This window comes from Aptenodytes forsteri, unplaced genomic scaffold (genome assembly GCF_000699145.1).
Source record: "Aptenodytes forsteri isolate BGI_AS27 unplaced genomic scaffold, ASM69914v1 Scaffold258, whole genome shotgun sequence".
Lineage (NCBI taxonomy): Eukaryota > Metazoa > Chordata > Aves > Sphenisciformes > Spheniscidae > Aptenodytes > Aptenodytes forsteri.
In genome coordinates, this window is record NW_008795250.1 from 110,375 (window position 1) to 123,464 (window position 13,090).

At 41.0% G+C, this 13,090-nt stretch overlaps 1 protein-coding gene across 1 annotated transcript in view; it reads left to right on the plus strand.

Annotated features, from left to right (window-relative positions):
• FBXO22 (F-box protein 22) overlaps positions 1-5,437 on the plus strand; it is a 6,484-nt gene extending 1,047 nt beyond the window's left edge. Inside the window, exons 2-6 of the mRNA XM_009278889.1 lie at positions 183-270; positions 691-786; positions 1,842-2,006; positions 3,035-3,200; positions 4,445-5,437. Of these exons, the coding sequence (XP_009277164.1) occupies positions 183-270; positions 691-786; positions 1,842-2,006; positions 3,035-3,200; positions 4,445-4,874 (945 nt within the window). The 3' untranslated portion in view covers positions 4,875-5,437. The remainder of the gene's footprint in view (positions 1-182; positions 271-690; positions 787-1,841; positions 2,007-3,034; positions 3,201-4,444) is intronic.
• The last annotated feature ends 7,653 nt before the right edge of the window (positions 5,438-13,090 follow it).

A 13,090-nucleotide genomic window follows, 5' to 3' on the forward strand; every position in this document is an offset into this window, starting at 1 on the left:
GGCCGCCGGCGCCGTCGCGCTGCGGGGAGGGCTGGCGCCAGCAGCCGGGGCGGAACGGGGAACGGCTTTCCTGGGTTTCTCCTCCCGGCCCTGGTTCGGGAGCCTCGCTCCCTCCCGCGGAACAGGGCCTCGCGGAAGCGGTTCAGTAGCACAGGCCTGCGGCTTCTCCCGTCTCTTTACAGAAGGTGCACGTGCTGCCGCAAACCGTGCTCTACATAGCGGACGCAGAAACGTTCAGCGGGCACGAGGAGTGCCACGAGCAAAAGAAAGGTAAACCTTGGACTAACCCGCTCCCGCTTCAAGAAGCACCTGGGACGCAAGCACAGCGCGTAGAGGAAAGTCAGCTGACAGGGAGTTCTCTGAGTCCGAATTTCAAGGGAAAGTAAAGCTTTTGCGAGAACCGTGACCGCATAGTTTTACATTTGTGATATGAAACGCAGCTCGTAGATGTACGGCACGTTACATAGACGAGTTCCTTTCCCGTTCGCTGGAGGACATTGATTCTGTTTGCGTGCCGGTAGTCCTGTGCTCTTACCGATTAGTACAGATTTGCGTGTTGTTAACAGGGCGGCCACTGATGGGCAGCATTGGTTAAATAGGATGGGACCGACTGCAAGGTTTGTTCCAGTACCCTTCAGAACAACTAATTTTTTATCTCTCTCTGCTTTTCTTTCCTCTTGTTTTTAACAGCCAGGAAAAGAAACAGTAAAGAAACGGCAATTGCGCTCGAAAAATTGTTGCCAAAGCGATGTCAGGTTCTTGGACTGGTCACCCCAGGGATTGTAGGTAGGAGGAAAACGTGTGATTTTGTGAGAGACCAGCTTGAAGGTGTCCACTGTATCGCACATCTCTTCCGGTTCCTGTTTATCACAATTTCATAGGTTTTTGAAAGCGTAGTCCTGCAGACTGACGGGAGAGTTCTCATAGCGAGTACCATGTTCACCCACCTTGCTCGGCACTAGCTTAAATTTTAAGGAGTTCATAGTGTCGTGGCTAAGTCAGGTAGGGTTTAAATTCTCACTTTATTTGATGCAGTTATAATTAAAAGGGTTGATTTAACTGAGCAGGCAGCTTATTGCAGTTTTCCTTGGCACCTTAGTGTAATTATTGAACGTTTCTTGGATTTATCTATATTTTTCAGAGTCACGTTGTGACTAATTGCATAGGATGTCCTCAGTACGTACTCATTTGTTATGGTCTAGCAGGAGCCATACGCAGTAACTATGGAAAATTCACAGCCTCCGTTGGCAGTCTTTTTCTAGTGCTTCACTTTTTTATCGTTAGAAAGTTTTTTCCTAGTTTCTCACCTTGAATTCTGTTCCTACAGCATAAGTAGGGTATTTGATTGTTGTTGCTAGCGTAATTCCATAATATGCTCCCAATATTTGCGTGTGTTTGCTGTATGCTGTCATCACGTGTATAACGTTACACACGCTTGTGTAACACCTTTCCCCGTTTCACTTCTGGTCCTTAAAAATCGGAGTATGTTTGCGTACCTGCAGAAGTTGGCAGGAAGGCTTGAGACAGCTGCATTGCACAATGCTTGTTTTCCAACTGATCTGTGTTCGGTGTGGCTGGGGGGAAACGGCCACGTATATCCATGTCCTTTGTCCAAAGTGACCTCAGCGTGATCTATAGCCAGTAGCGTTCCTACATGCTTCATCTTGCCGAAACATCAACAAAAAACCCCACACCGGTTGTCAATTAGATATGTTGCTATGGAAATGAGCTGTCAGGTTTCACATTGTCTGAGCTGTTCTGCCTCTTCAACCTGTGTGACAGCGTAGACGGAAGTTAATAGAATCACTGACCACAAGATGTCTGGTTTTGTATCTTTGTAGTTACCCCTATGGGTTCGAGCAGCAATCAGCCTCAAGAAATTGAAGAGGGCGAAGCTGGGTTTGCTCTGTTGTTTCCCAAAATCGATGGGGTGAAAATTCATACCTTCCATTTTTCAAAAGACTTGAAGAACAGGGTCTTTGATGAAAGTAAATTTGCTGAAGCAGGTACGTCTCTGTTCTCCCCTCCATTTGGGCTTTTGTGAAGTGCTGTATCGCTCTTTTAGGCGCCAGTGTGGAAGCAACGGCTTCTGTGCGAACTCCATTCGTAGAGCACGCTGTGGCACTCTAGGGCTGCAGCTGGTCATTGCGCATCTCTGTTCTTCCCATTCCCTGGAGTATTAAGATTAAGTTATCCTGAGCGTTGATCTCAGATTTCTTCAGGTTCCAAGTGGAGCTGTTCAGAGGGAGCTGTTAGGTTTTGAGCAACCTCTAATTGGCTTAAAATCACGATAAATGAGTTTGCGCCATCGGGAATGATTCCCATCACTACGGTTTAGAAATGAGTGGGGAGGAACTGCTTCTCTTCTTCCCAAAATAACCTTGCATTTAGATCCGAAGTCAGGTGGCGTAGCAAGGAAAGGTAGAATGGAAGACCGCATCTTTCGATAAATACAGTTCACGTTCCTCACATTGTGTCCTCAGCAGGGTAGATCATTTACAAAGAGTAATATAACGAGTTTTTTCTTGAGTCTTCTAGGAACCTGGGAGTTTCTGCCTTGGGATAAGAACTGGCTGATGTATGTAATGTATTTAATTTTCAGGTAAAGCTATTTACTGCGTTGTGGTTCTTGTTGAATAACTTACACGGTCAGTTCTTACCTGTAAAAGGATGATGAAGGCTGCCAAGTAAAACTTAAGAGTTGTGCCTTCAGAGGCTGTGGTAAAACTCAGATGCTCTGCTAAAGAAGTTGAAAGCTGGAGGAAGCAGATGCTTGGTTCTTGCTAGGTTCTTTTCAGAAATTCTCACTAGTCGTCTTTTCCTTGCTAGGTTCTTTTCAGAAATTCTCACTTACGTGGGGAATGCTGCCCAGCTCCTGAATGCCTGGGCAACTTGTGTCTTGTTTTCCCAACTGCAGCAATGGAAAGCCGTTACTAAAGGTGTGATGTATTATTTGAGGAGAGACTAGGACAGTTGGACTTCAGGGGTCAGGATTTAAAAGTAAGAGGACTGGTGTTTGTGTTTTGGTTTGTAGGTCTGAAGAACAACCCAGATCTCCGGGTGGTTCTTCTGTTTGGCTACAACTCCTGGAAGTCTGGAGCAACTCGATTTCTTCATCAAATAGTCAATCCTTTGAATGAGAAAAGTATCATCCTGGCTGGGGGACAAGTGGAGAGCTTTACATCGCTGACCTCTGAGAAGTAGGTATCTCTTTCAAGGTAAATTGTAAAGAAGATTTTAAATGGGAGAAACGCTGCAGAAGCCATAGCCTTTTAGTTATGTCATATTAGAAATGCCCATTAAGAGTAGTAAAATGCTATTTTTTTTAAAGAGAATAAAAGTCCAACTGCTACACTGTGATCTAGCCAGAAAAGCTGGAAGCTTTGCATGACTGTTAAAAATTGGATTCTGGAAACCTGGCTAGGAGAAACCTGCTGCGAAGGAGATTTCCAGCTTCAGATACCCTATGTGTGTTTATTGCAGTCTGCGTTTACCCTCTGGCTTGCAGATAAATTGTCACTCACTGTGACAGAGACCATTTACGTGAACGTTTTGTTTCTCTATCAGCCTTGTTTTGGTTCACATTACAGAGCAGTAGCTGAACACACAAACAGGACTGTGCCCCAGGAGCACACCTAGTATGTTACCAAAGGACGTGATACTCACAGGACCGGGCTAGATCTCATCTAGCTTAAACCCCTTCCCTCCGCTAGGATCCTGCAGGGCAGGTTTGGGCTCCGGCTGCTCCAGCTGCTCTGCTGCACAGGGAGAGCCCTTGGTGCTGTCTGATTCGCGGGTGCTGGTGCATCCTCACTGGAGCCTCCTGTGCTGGGGTGTGCAGTGCAGACGTTGCCGCGGGCTCCTCTCGTGCCAGCGCAGGTCTGGACTCCATAGTAATACCAACATTTTTCTTGCACATGATGTATGCCAGCTGCACCATTACTCCAGATAAGAGAGCTGACCGTATATTAAATTATTGCTAATAAAGCCTGAGTAGGTAAGTAGTAAAACCAGTGTGTCCTGGCCAACCAAGGAGTCTTAAAGCAATGTGAATCTGAAGCCATTACTGACTGCTGCCCTGGTTTGATGTGTAAATGCTGAGTATCTTTGCTTGTCTTAAGTTTAACTGATAGTTTAGTTGGAATTAGAGAGCTGTGACGTCCACAAACTGCTGAATGTGGCATGTGCCAGAGGTAGCCTAAGGGTAGGCTTATGCTTAATCCCTGGTAACAGATGTGAAAGTTTTTCCTTGTGAAAGGTTGCTAAAAAAAAAAAAGAGGGATGCTAAAATTTGAAGGCTTTGGTTTGCTTTTTAACTACGGGTGGCTTTCAAAATCACTAGGATGTTGGTCTGCTTTAAAATCTACTTTTGCCACAGCAGTTTATTCGGGTCGGAAGTGGTCTCTCTGGAACGTTCTCTAACTCGGTGCCTGTTGCCTTTCAGTAACAATGCCCAGCCCGGGGATGCCTGCGGTGTGGTTGGGCTGGCTTTCAGCGGTCCCCAGATCCAGAGCGCCACTGTTTTGTTAGACCAGGATGTAGCTGATGAGAGGACAGCAGAAGCCGCCATGCAGCGTCTCAAAGCAGCAAACATCCCCGAGCGTAACACCATCGGCTTCATGTTTGCCTGTGTTGGCAGAGGATATCGGCATTATAAAACCAAAAGGAATATGGAAGCAGATGCATTTAGGAAGTTTTTTCCAAACGTTCCCCTCTTTGGCTTTTTTGGACATGGGGAAATAGGATGTGATCGAATAGTTACTGGGAATTTTGTATTAAGAGAATGTAATGACATAAAGGATGACCTGCTTCATGGTTATACTACCGTTATGACTCTTATTCATCTTGGTTCGACTAAAGCAAACCAAGTGTAAATATGTTTTTGATGCTTCAGTGAGCTGTTCGTTTCATTCCAGAAAGCTGAGAAGTCTGGAAGAGTGGACATCTTGCAATCAAAGCCCCTTCCAAAACGTAAACATCACTTTGGTAATATTATTGAATCTTGTAGTTGGGATAGAGTTTAATATAATAGCTGCGAGAAAGCTTTGCGTTTTGTGTAATCCCCTGTACACATCAGAATTGCAGGTAAATGATACTTGATGGCAATTCTGCAATTGAAGAAAGCCTCTTTCTTCCAAAATGAGAATGGTTTGCACAAATGGCAGTTGGAGTCCAAATATAAACATGTAGAAAGAAACAGTACTTTGATGTGCTCTATTTATGTATGTAAAAGAGTCTAGAAAAACTACTGATGCATACTGAAATGCTGATGCATAAAATCCACCATTTCCTGGGTTTTATTTCAAGAGAGATGCGCAACCTGCCCAGACTTGAGTCCTATTTACGGAACTGAATGGTTTTACTAGATAAAATGAATGAAAATCTTTAGAGAAAAATAACAAAGTGCTCATTAAATAAAGATGAAAATACATAAAAGTACCTTGCCTTCTATTCTTAGAGAAAAAGCTCTGCTTTAAAGAGGTGTCGTCCAGTTACAAGCTCAACTTGTCTCACCGTCTTGAACTGAATTTCAGTTGTCTTAACTATCTGGTTTAGAATAGTATCTGCTACTTCGTGCGTACCAGCAATTTCAGTCTTTGTGTATTTAAGTTTACACAAACAAAATGCACTCGTTGCCTTTTCTTTTAGATTCTCTCGTAGCGTGATGCTCTCTGTCATAAACCTTTAAATCCAGAGTGCAAAAAACTAAGACTACCTGGTACCTTTAAGTGCCTTTAAAAAGTTTCTTGCTTTTTAATTTGAAGTCGTGGGGCACGCAAGATCTGGCTACGTTCTGTTTATATAAAGCCTTTAAACAAGACTTGTGCTTTTGCATGTTTTTCCCATGCTTCTACATCAGTCACCTGTTTTGATTGCTGCAGACGGAATGCAGCATCGCAAAGTTCAAGTAAGTGAATGCAGCATAGTCTCAGTATAGCTAATAATATATTTGCTCCCTTTTAAATTCTTTCCTCCCTTTGATTTTCACTTAGTAATAGAATGACAAGAAAATAAGATTAATTTTGCACCGGTTCACCACACTTCTAAATGCCAAATCAGGCAGCTGGCCCACTTCCAGCATAGTAAAAAGAAAATACTTAGCTGTATGTTGTACAACAAAATAACACTATTTTGCTTTAAATGTACCGACCAAGACTACAGTTGCCAACTTTTTGTCCGTGTCTAGTTAAAACTTTTCCTGAACCTGGCCTAACGAGCTAGGGCACAGGCGTATCTGTCCTCAAGAGTTAAGCGTTGGTTTCAGCGGGTGCTGAGGACAGACGGCACTCTCCCACGGCTGTGTTGATGATGGGTTTTTTAAATTAGAAGACAGAGGATGAGCTGTGAACTCCCAGCGGCCTTCTAGGGATAGGAGATTAGTAAGTGTAGGTGTGACTTGGAAAACGTTTAGTTACCGCATTTAGAAGGAAAGGTATTTGGAAATGGAGTATGCTTGAATTTTAAGAGAAGCCTCTCAGTGGGAGGTGGATTCATGTTTTCTCTTTTCAGCGTAACCAGAATGTCATGTTTGGCCCTTTCTGTCTGCATAAGTTACGTGTTTAACAGGAGGCAAAGAAAATGTGTCTGTAACACGGACAGGATTCCTGTAGCTGTTAGCGTGAGTTAGGGCTAGTCAGCATTGCTGCTAGCATAAGCCCGTGAACTTTTAACTTTTTGCTGTAGTAGAAGTAGATAAGTATGATCAACCAGGTGTCCTGAACTGCAGTGCAAACATGTCCAGAAGTGTCCGAAGAAGCAGATGGTGAGCTCCAGCGATGGTGCAGCAACACAGGAAATGAGAGTGTGGTTTGAAGGGGCCGATCATCGGTGAGGTCCTGTAGCTGCGGACACTTCAGAGGTAAACATAGTCCAGAAAAGATGCTGGAGCGAGAACCCCAAGAGCCTGCACCAGAGTCCAGGATCACCTCTCCAACCTCAGGGAGTAGGGATGAGCCCAGGGGACCCCAGAACCATGCACCGCATGGCTGGAACCGCTACGCTGTCTCTGCCAGAGCGCATCATGTCTTCCAAGTGAAAGGGAAGTGGTGTAATTGATAAAATTGCAACATCTGTGATTAAAGCATTTTGCTAGGCAAATTCATTTTGCCTCCACACTATCATTTGCTCTTCAACCATGTTAACTCCTGAGTGAAACCAAAATATATCTGCTTAAAAGGTGCACGTACCAAAAGGCAGTGCGATAATTTGTACCTCTGTCACTCAAAAGATAACCATGAGGTTTTAAAAGTGGACAAAGTTAGTTAAATGACTATCCAGCAATTGAGGCAAATGTGAATAGCAGGACTGCTCTAAAGATAATTATCTGCAGTTATGGTGCTGATGGTAGTATGTTTCCAGCAAGAGAATATAGTCCCTAAGTGACCACAACTGGATTTTGCTTTTGTTAAGAAAAAAAGAAAACCTTCAAAGTCGCAAGACCTGCAGGGAGGAGTGATGGTTTTGCTGACAAAAGGTAAAAGACGTTATTTTTTCCCCATCTTTTGAATGTGAATAATGTTTTGTTGCACATTTTTTCTTAATGCGTGTTTCAATTAAGTGAACTGTAGGTTTCAAAAGTACAAAAAATAATAGGCAAGCGGTGTGATGTATAACCTCGTACTTGCACAACCAAAACGGCAATTGCCAAACATAAAACTATTACTATAATTTTTATTTTAAAATTACTAATCCAAAACCCCCCTCATTATAGGATGTTTCTATAATGTGCAGTTGTAAGAAAGCAAGAATAATCTGATACAGAGGAGCCAAATTATGCTAAATTGTCACAACTGTACTGCCAGAAAGCAATTTCGGTTAAAGTCTGCATAAAACTGCAAAGACAGTGAACTTGGGTTTCGTTACTCTCTGTGTCAGATTTGTTTTGGCCCAAGTTAATATTGGAACAAGCCTTGTTTTAACAGATGAATGAGTCGGACTGAATCATGCCCCCTTGGCAGGGAACAGTAAACCAAAATACGTAAATGATAGAGCCAAACTTTGACTTTCAGCGTGCAGCAGAGGAGGCTGAAAGAATGTTAAACCTCAGACTAAATTTTGAGAAAACAAATGGTTACATACAATGCTTAATTAATTTTTAGTTAAAAAGTCTACCTCAAAACTCACTCAGTGTCATTACCTCCTCTTAGTTTATTTTTGTCTTTCTAAAAATGGAGAACTTCTTTCTACTAGAAGTAACTCTGTAGTAGTGTTCATCAGTTTTCATATAAGACACTAACTTTGGTATCGACCTAAGTTTTCTGAACCCCTAGCGTCTGGCCAAATGAGAAACAAGTTAAAAAACATTTGCCATTCAGATGCCTGCTTCTGTTTTACTCAGTGGAATGATACAGGAAAATAAAGTTTGAGGTCTGGAAGTTTGCATAGTTAGAATTTACAAAGATAGTGAATATGTAAATTTAAATGGTCTTTTATATTATGATCTCTGAGCACTCTGCAACATTAAGAAAAAATTATTTCCGCTGTTGCCTGATTATTTTTCATGATTATGTTGCGGGGAAGATTTTTTTACTGTTTCATTCATACTGTATGAGTCTGTGGTGGATCTCTAAAATACATTCCATCTTAATACAGCAGTTGTATTTTGTGCACACAAAAGCAGAGAAGATAAAGGTTAGACTCTAATTATCAAATTTCTTACTTGAAATTTTTCCTGTTCCTAAGCCCGTTTCTCAGCCAGACACGGGCTCCAGATGAGGCTGTTGTTTCGGAGGGGCTCTGGACTAGCCTTGAGGGTGTTCTGTCTGGCAACGTGTCTCCTGAACTACAGGCTCAAAGATGTGCAGCCAGGTAAACTGAGCTCACTTCTGGTGGTGGGGTGGTGGGGTGCCTTGGTCCTGTACCACAGTTTTAGGTCAAACAAATACGAGTTCAAACATTGTAGGACCCTCGTGCTGATGATTTTGTGCCTACCAGCACTTCATAACAGTGTACGGTATTTTTCTAAACAGACAACACATAGCTACAGTGAAAAACTGGAAACTTGTTTTTCAAAGGAAAGGCATGAGATAGGTTTGGATTATTTGGAAACAGTATTACCTGGATACTTATGTTAGAATTATTGGCAGAGAAATAGCTAACTGGAATTTTTTTTCAAGTGCTTTGATAATTTAGGAGCAAAAATTTTATTCCCAAATGAATGGGATTTGTGCTTCTAAATGCTTTTAAAAAACAATTTATAAATTGTCATCGTTACATTTCACAGCTAGAACCTCACTGAGATTAGCAGGTAGCGCAAAATTCTCAAAATAAATGTTTCAGAGTGATTCATATGACTGAATCAGTGGCAGTCATGTCACCTTTTCAAGATAAATTTTCACAGCTTTAAGAGTTAGAAACAGCTTTTTTAAAATAAGCTCGCCTTAGCTGAGTTGTCAATATGGCAACAGTGAGAGCAAACACTAATCCCCTCAAAACAGGAACTCTCCTAGAATCTCCAGAACTGCTGAAAATGACTGAATAGTTTGAAACAGCAGCAAATTCTGCGATGGAGAACACACAACATAGATTCAAATTACACAGCCCTGTTAAAAAATGCCACCAGTTGATGCTCAGCTACATTTTTACAGCCCATCATTTGCCTGTACAAAAGTTGTGGTCAAAATATCATTACTTACATTGAGAGGATGATTTGAAAACAGTCTCTTTTAATGTACACTGAGAAAGAATGTTCAAATGTTACGCAAACTGACATAGAGGTGCATTTAGCAGTGTTAGAAATTGGTTTTAGTTTTAATTTGGGGGATGGAAACAGCAATATCTTCTTGTTATTTGGGGTTCTATAGCTGCAGGTTTTGTTTACACGCCCTTAGCTAGCTATAGAAGTAATTCCCGGTGAAAGGTTTAGTGGAGTACCAGTCCCAAGCACGGAACTGAGTGCCAACCTGCTATCGGTACTTCACAAAATTTGTATTCGGTACTTAGCTATCAAGAAATTGCGCTCTCACATTACACGCAGATTATGTTGAACAGGTTATAGTCACAAGAAAAGCAAGAACAGACTTTGGATAAGCACAAGCAGATAATGTTACATACAATAATGAAAAAGTTCGGGGTTTTTTAAACATCTTTAGGCATGCACATGTTTGGGTTTTTTTGTTTGCTCATTTTCCCCCAAAGTGCAGGAAATACTGCAGTACTTTCTTGAAAGCAGCACATTTTTCACTAATCTTAACCACAAAAAGCACGTAACTTATGTCTGGATTCTTTTGATTATTCCGTATAATCTGAGATATAGGAATATTCCACTCTTCATTTAAGTATACAGATGTCACGAAAAGGCATTATATCTGAGAGAAGTACAGTGAACATAGGCATCCTGGTAATCTAAATAACATTGCCAGAGAATCACAACACAATTAGTTCTAGTTTTTTTTCCCAAACTCGTACAGATGAATCTTCATTAATATCCCTGGGTTTGAATATGGTCATAGTACAAGTGAAAACTCTTACCCAAACTAATCCACAGTCTTTTCAGTTTTTACTGGGAATAGCTTGATGTCCTTTAAATCTGAAAGGATGCTAAATACCAAAGGAACATAACTGAGGGGGTTTTGTTTCGGTTTGTTTTTTTTAATGTAGAAGAATTGGGTTAAATCCATATGTTAAATCCACAACCACCTTTGGCTAAAGCTCTCCCTCTTCCTGGGCAGTCCCTTCTAGGTACCTATCTCCTGATGCAGAGTTTGCTGAACACGTAACAGGAATTTTTAGCCTTTTAGGTAAGCTCACTGCCTTCCCCTTCTGCCTGGACTCTGGTCAGCTCGGTAGCTCCTAGTCAGAACACTTACAACAGAAAGCAATGGCACAGACACCACTTCCATTGTGGTAAGTTCTCTCCCCTATTTCTTCTCCGTTTTCCATTTTCAAATAACTGAGTCAGACATCAGAGCCCCCCTACTGCTCTTTAAAAATGCAGGGCCAGAAGGAAAATAATGTGGTTTTGCAACACATTATGAAGAGACCTTTACTACAAGATTCTGCAAGGAAAACATGATCCTCAGGTATAAAACATTTTTTGCCATAACACTATAAAAAATTGTTGTGTAATCCTATTAGTGGAGGTTCCTAGGAAATTAGTCTTTTCCCCTTTTCTTCCCTCCATAACCTTTCAACTGATGGAGGGGTAATTTTAAAGACATGAGACCTTATGTTTCATGAAAACAGGAGTCAAGCAGAGAAGAGAGACCTTATTACTCATCCCTGCATATACATGTAACACTTTTTCAGACTCCAGCGACTCCAACCACAAGATCTGATCCATTGGAACCGGTGTTTCCTTAGCTTTATTGCTCACAGGACTACTTGCTTAATTTTGTAAGCAAGCACTGCTAGAGAGTGTTGTACTATTTTATTAAATTATATGTAATGTTGGCTACCCTGTGCTTTCTGTGGCATTTGACCACCTTAAAATGAATTTGTAGCCTGACCTCATTCTGACCTGAACGTCAAATTCACAAAGCTTGTGAACTGAAATAATTAATTTTAGAAGCTGAAATGTTCTCAAATGCAACGGGTTTGAAGCAGTCTGAATCGCTAATAGGATTTCATTCAAAGATGACATCGTTTCATTAATCAACTTGTTTGCATTTAAACATGGTTTTGGCTTATTCATCCTCACTTTTTGTACAAATTGTTTCCCAAATAATGCAAACAAGATTGGTAACAGTGAATAACTATTCCATGTCTGTCTGGAAAGCTGGGAGGATTCTAAGAGTTTATAGAGTACAACTTCCGTCCATTTATTTCTTACATCTTCTATTAATATTTCCTTCCTGAATTTCCACTTAGGATGACCACGAGCCTTTTCCTTCTTCAGTGAAAATAGTATACCAAACTTTAACATTATTAGGTCTGAATGTCTCATGATCAATAACATATGGAAGTTATCTAATAGCAGTCGTCTCTGACTAATTTTCACTGAGGCTATGCAAAGTACTTTGAGTAACACTGATTCTAATGTAGCTGTCAGTACTGCTACAAATCTCCTAAACTCTGTATTTAACAGTGCCATGTCCCTATGTGATGAAAAATCACCTTTATCTTTCCTAGCCTTTAAAACAGCATTATCAGCTTCCTTCAGAGTATCTGCTAAAGGCTTGAAGTCCAGAAAATAACATGTAAGATCGGTTAATTTGGGGAGAAAGTGATCTTTTAGTGCTTTATATAACTTGATCAGGAGTTTCTCCGGATCAGGTCCTCTACTTGATTTGGTGCCCTCAGATTCTCCCTTCAGATGCTGAGCTTTAACTTGGACTCTAACTTCTCTGACATGAGTCCTCAGAAGGTAATGTATTTTTCTGTTTTGTTTTCTAGTAGCTATTATAATACGGTTTTCTCTTTGACTTCTTACCTTATACGCTGTAACAGCGTGTCTTTTCTTCTCTGTCTCGCGGTATTTTTGTCTACGTTGATACAAAATACACACTATTTTTTCTGACACTAGAGCGTGTAGTAGACACCCTAGGAATAGAAGCTTATTCAACATTTTCTTTGCATCTATATTTTTATGCACCTCAAGATTTTTTATTTCAGAGATAAGAAATCTGGGTTCTGCATTTTCTCCCCTTTCAATTCCTGAAGTTCTCTCAATTAACTGTCTCTTCAATACAACCTTATAAATCCCACATAATGAGCTGCTAGGTAATGTGCCATTATGGAAACATATCTGATTTTTGCTGGTTTCAACCTCCAGCGCTAGAAATGAGTTGAAAAGAAAATTGTTCAGTTCACATTTTCTATGTCTCTGACTAACCAGACAGTCTCTTTGTGTTGTCAAGGCAGAAAGAGAGACAGACCATGTCATTTGGCCTCTCTTTGTCTGAGTAAGAGAATCCTGTGCGGAACCAGATAGTGATATATAATATACTGTTGGTGTGATCAACAAATGGTTATACGAATAAAACAAATAAATCTTTAGCGAGGGCAGCACTTGTTCAGCCAAGACACCTGGCTGGATAATATTTTGTGTCAGGAATGGACCTGATGAATAAAATTCCTGACTTCTAGTATCTGAAATATCAACTGGAAAATGTAAGGTAAGGTTTAAATCTCCCTCAGTAGTGAGATTTTC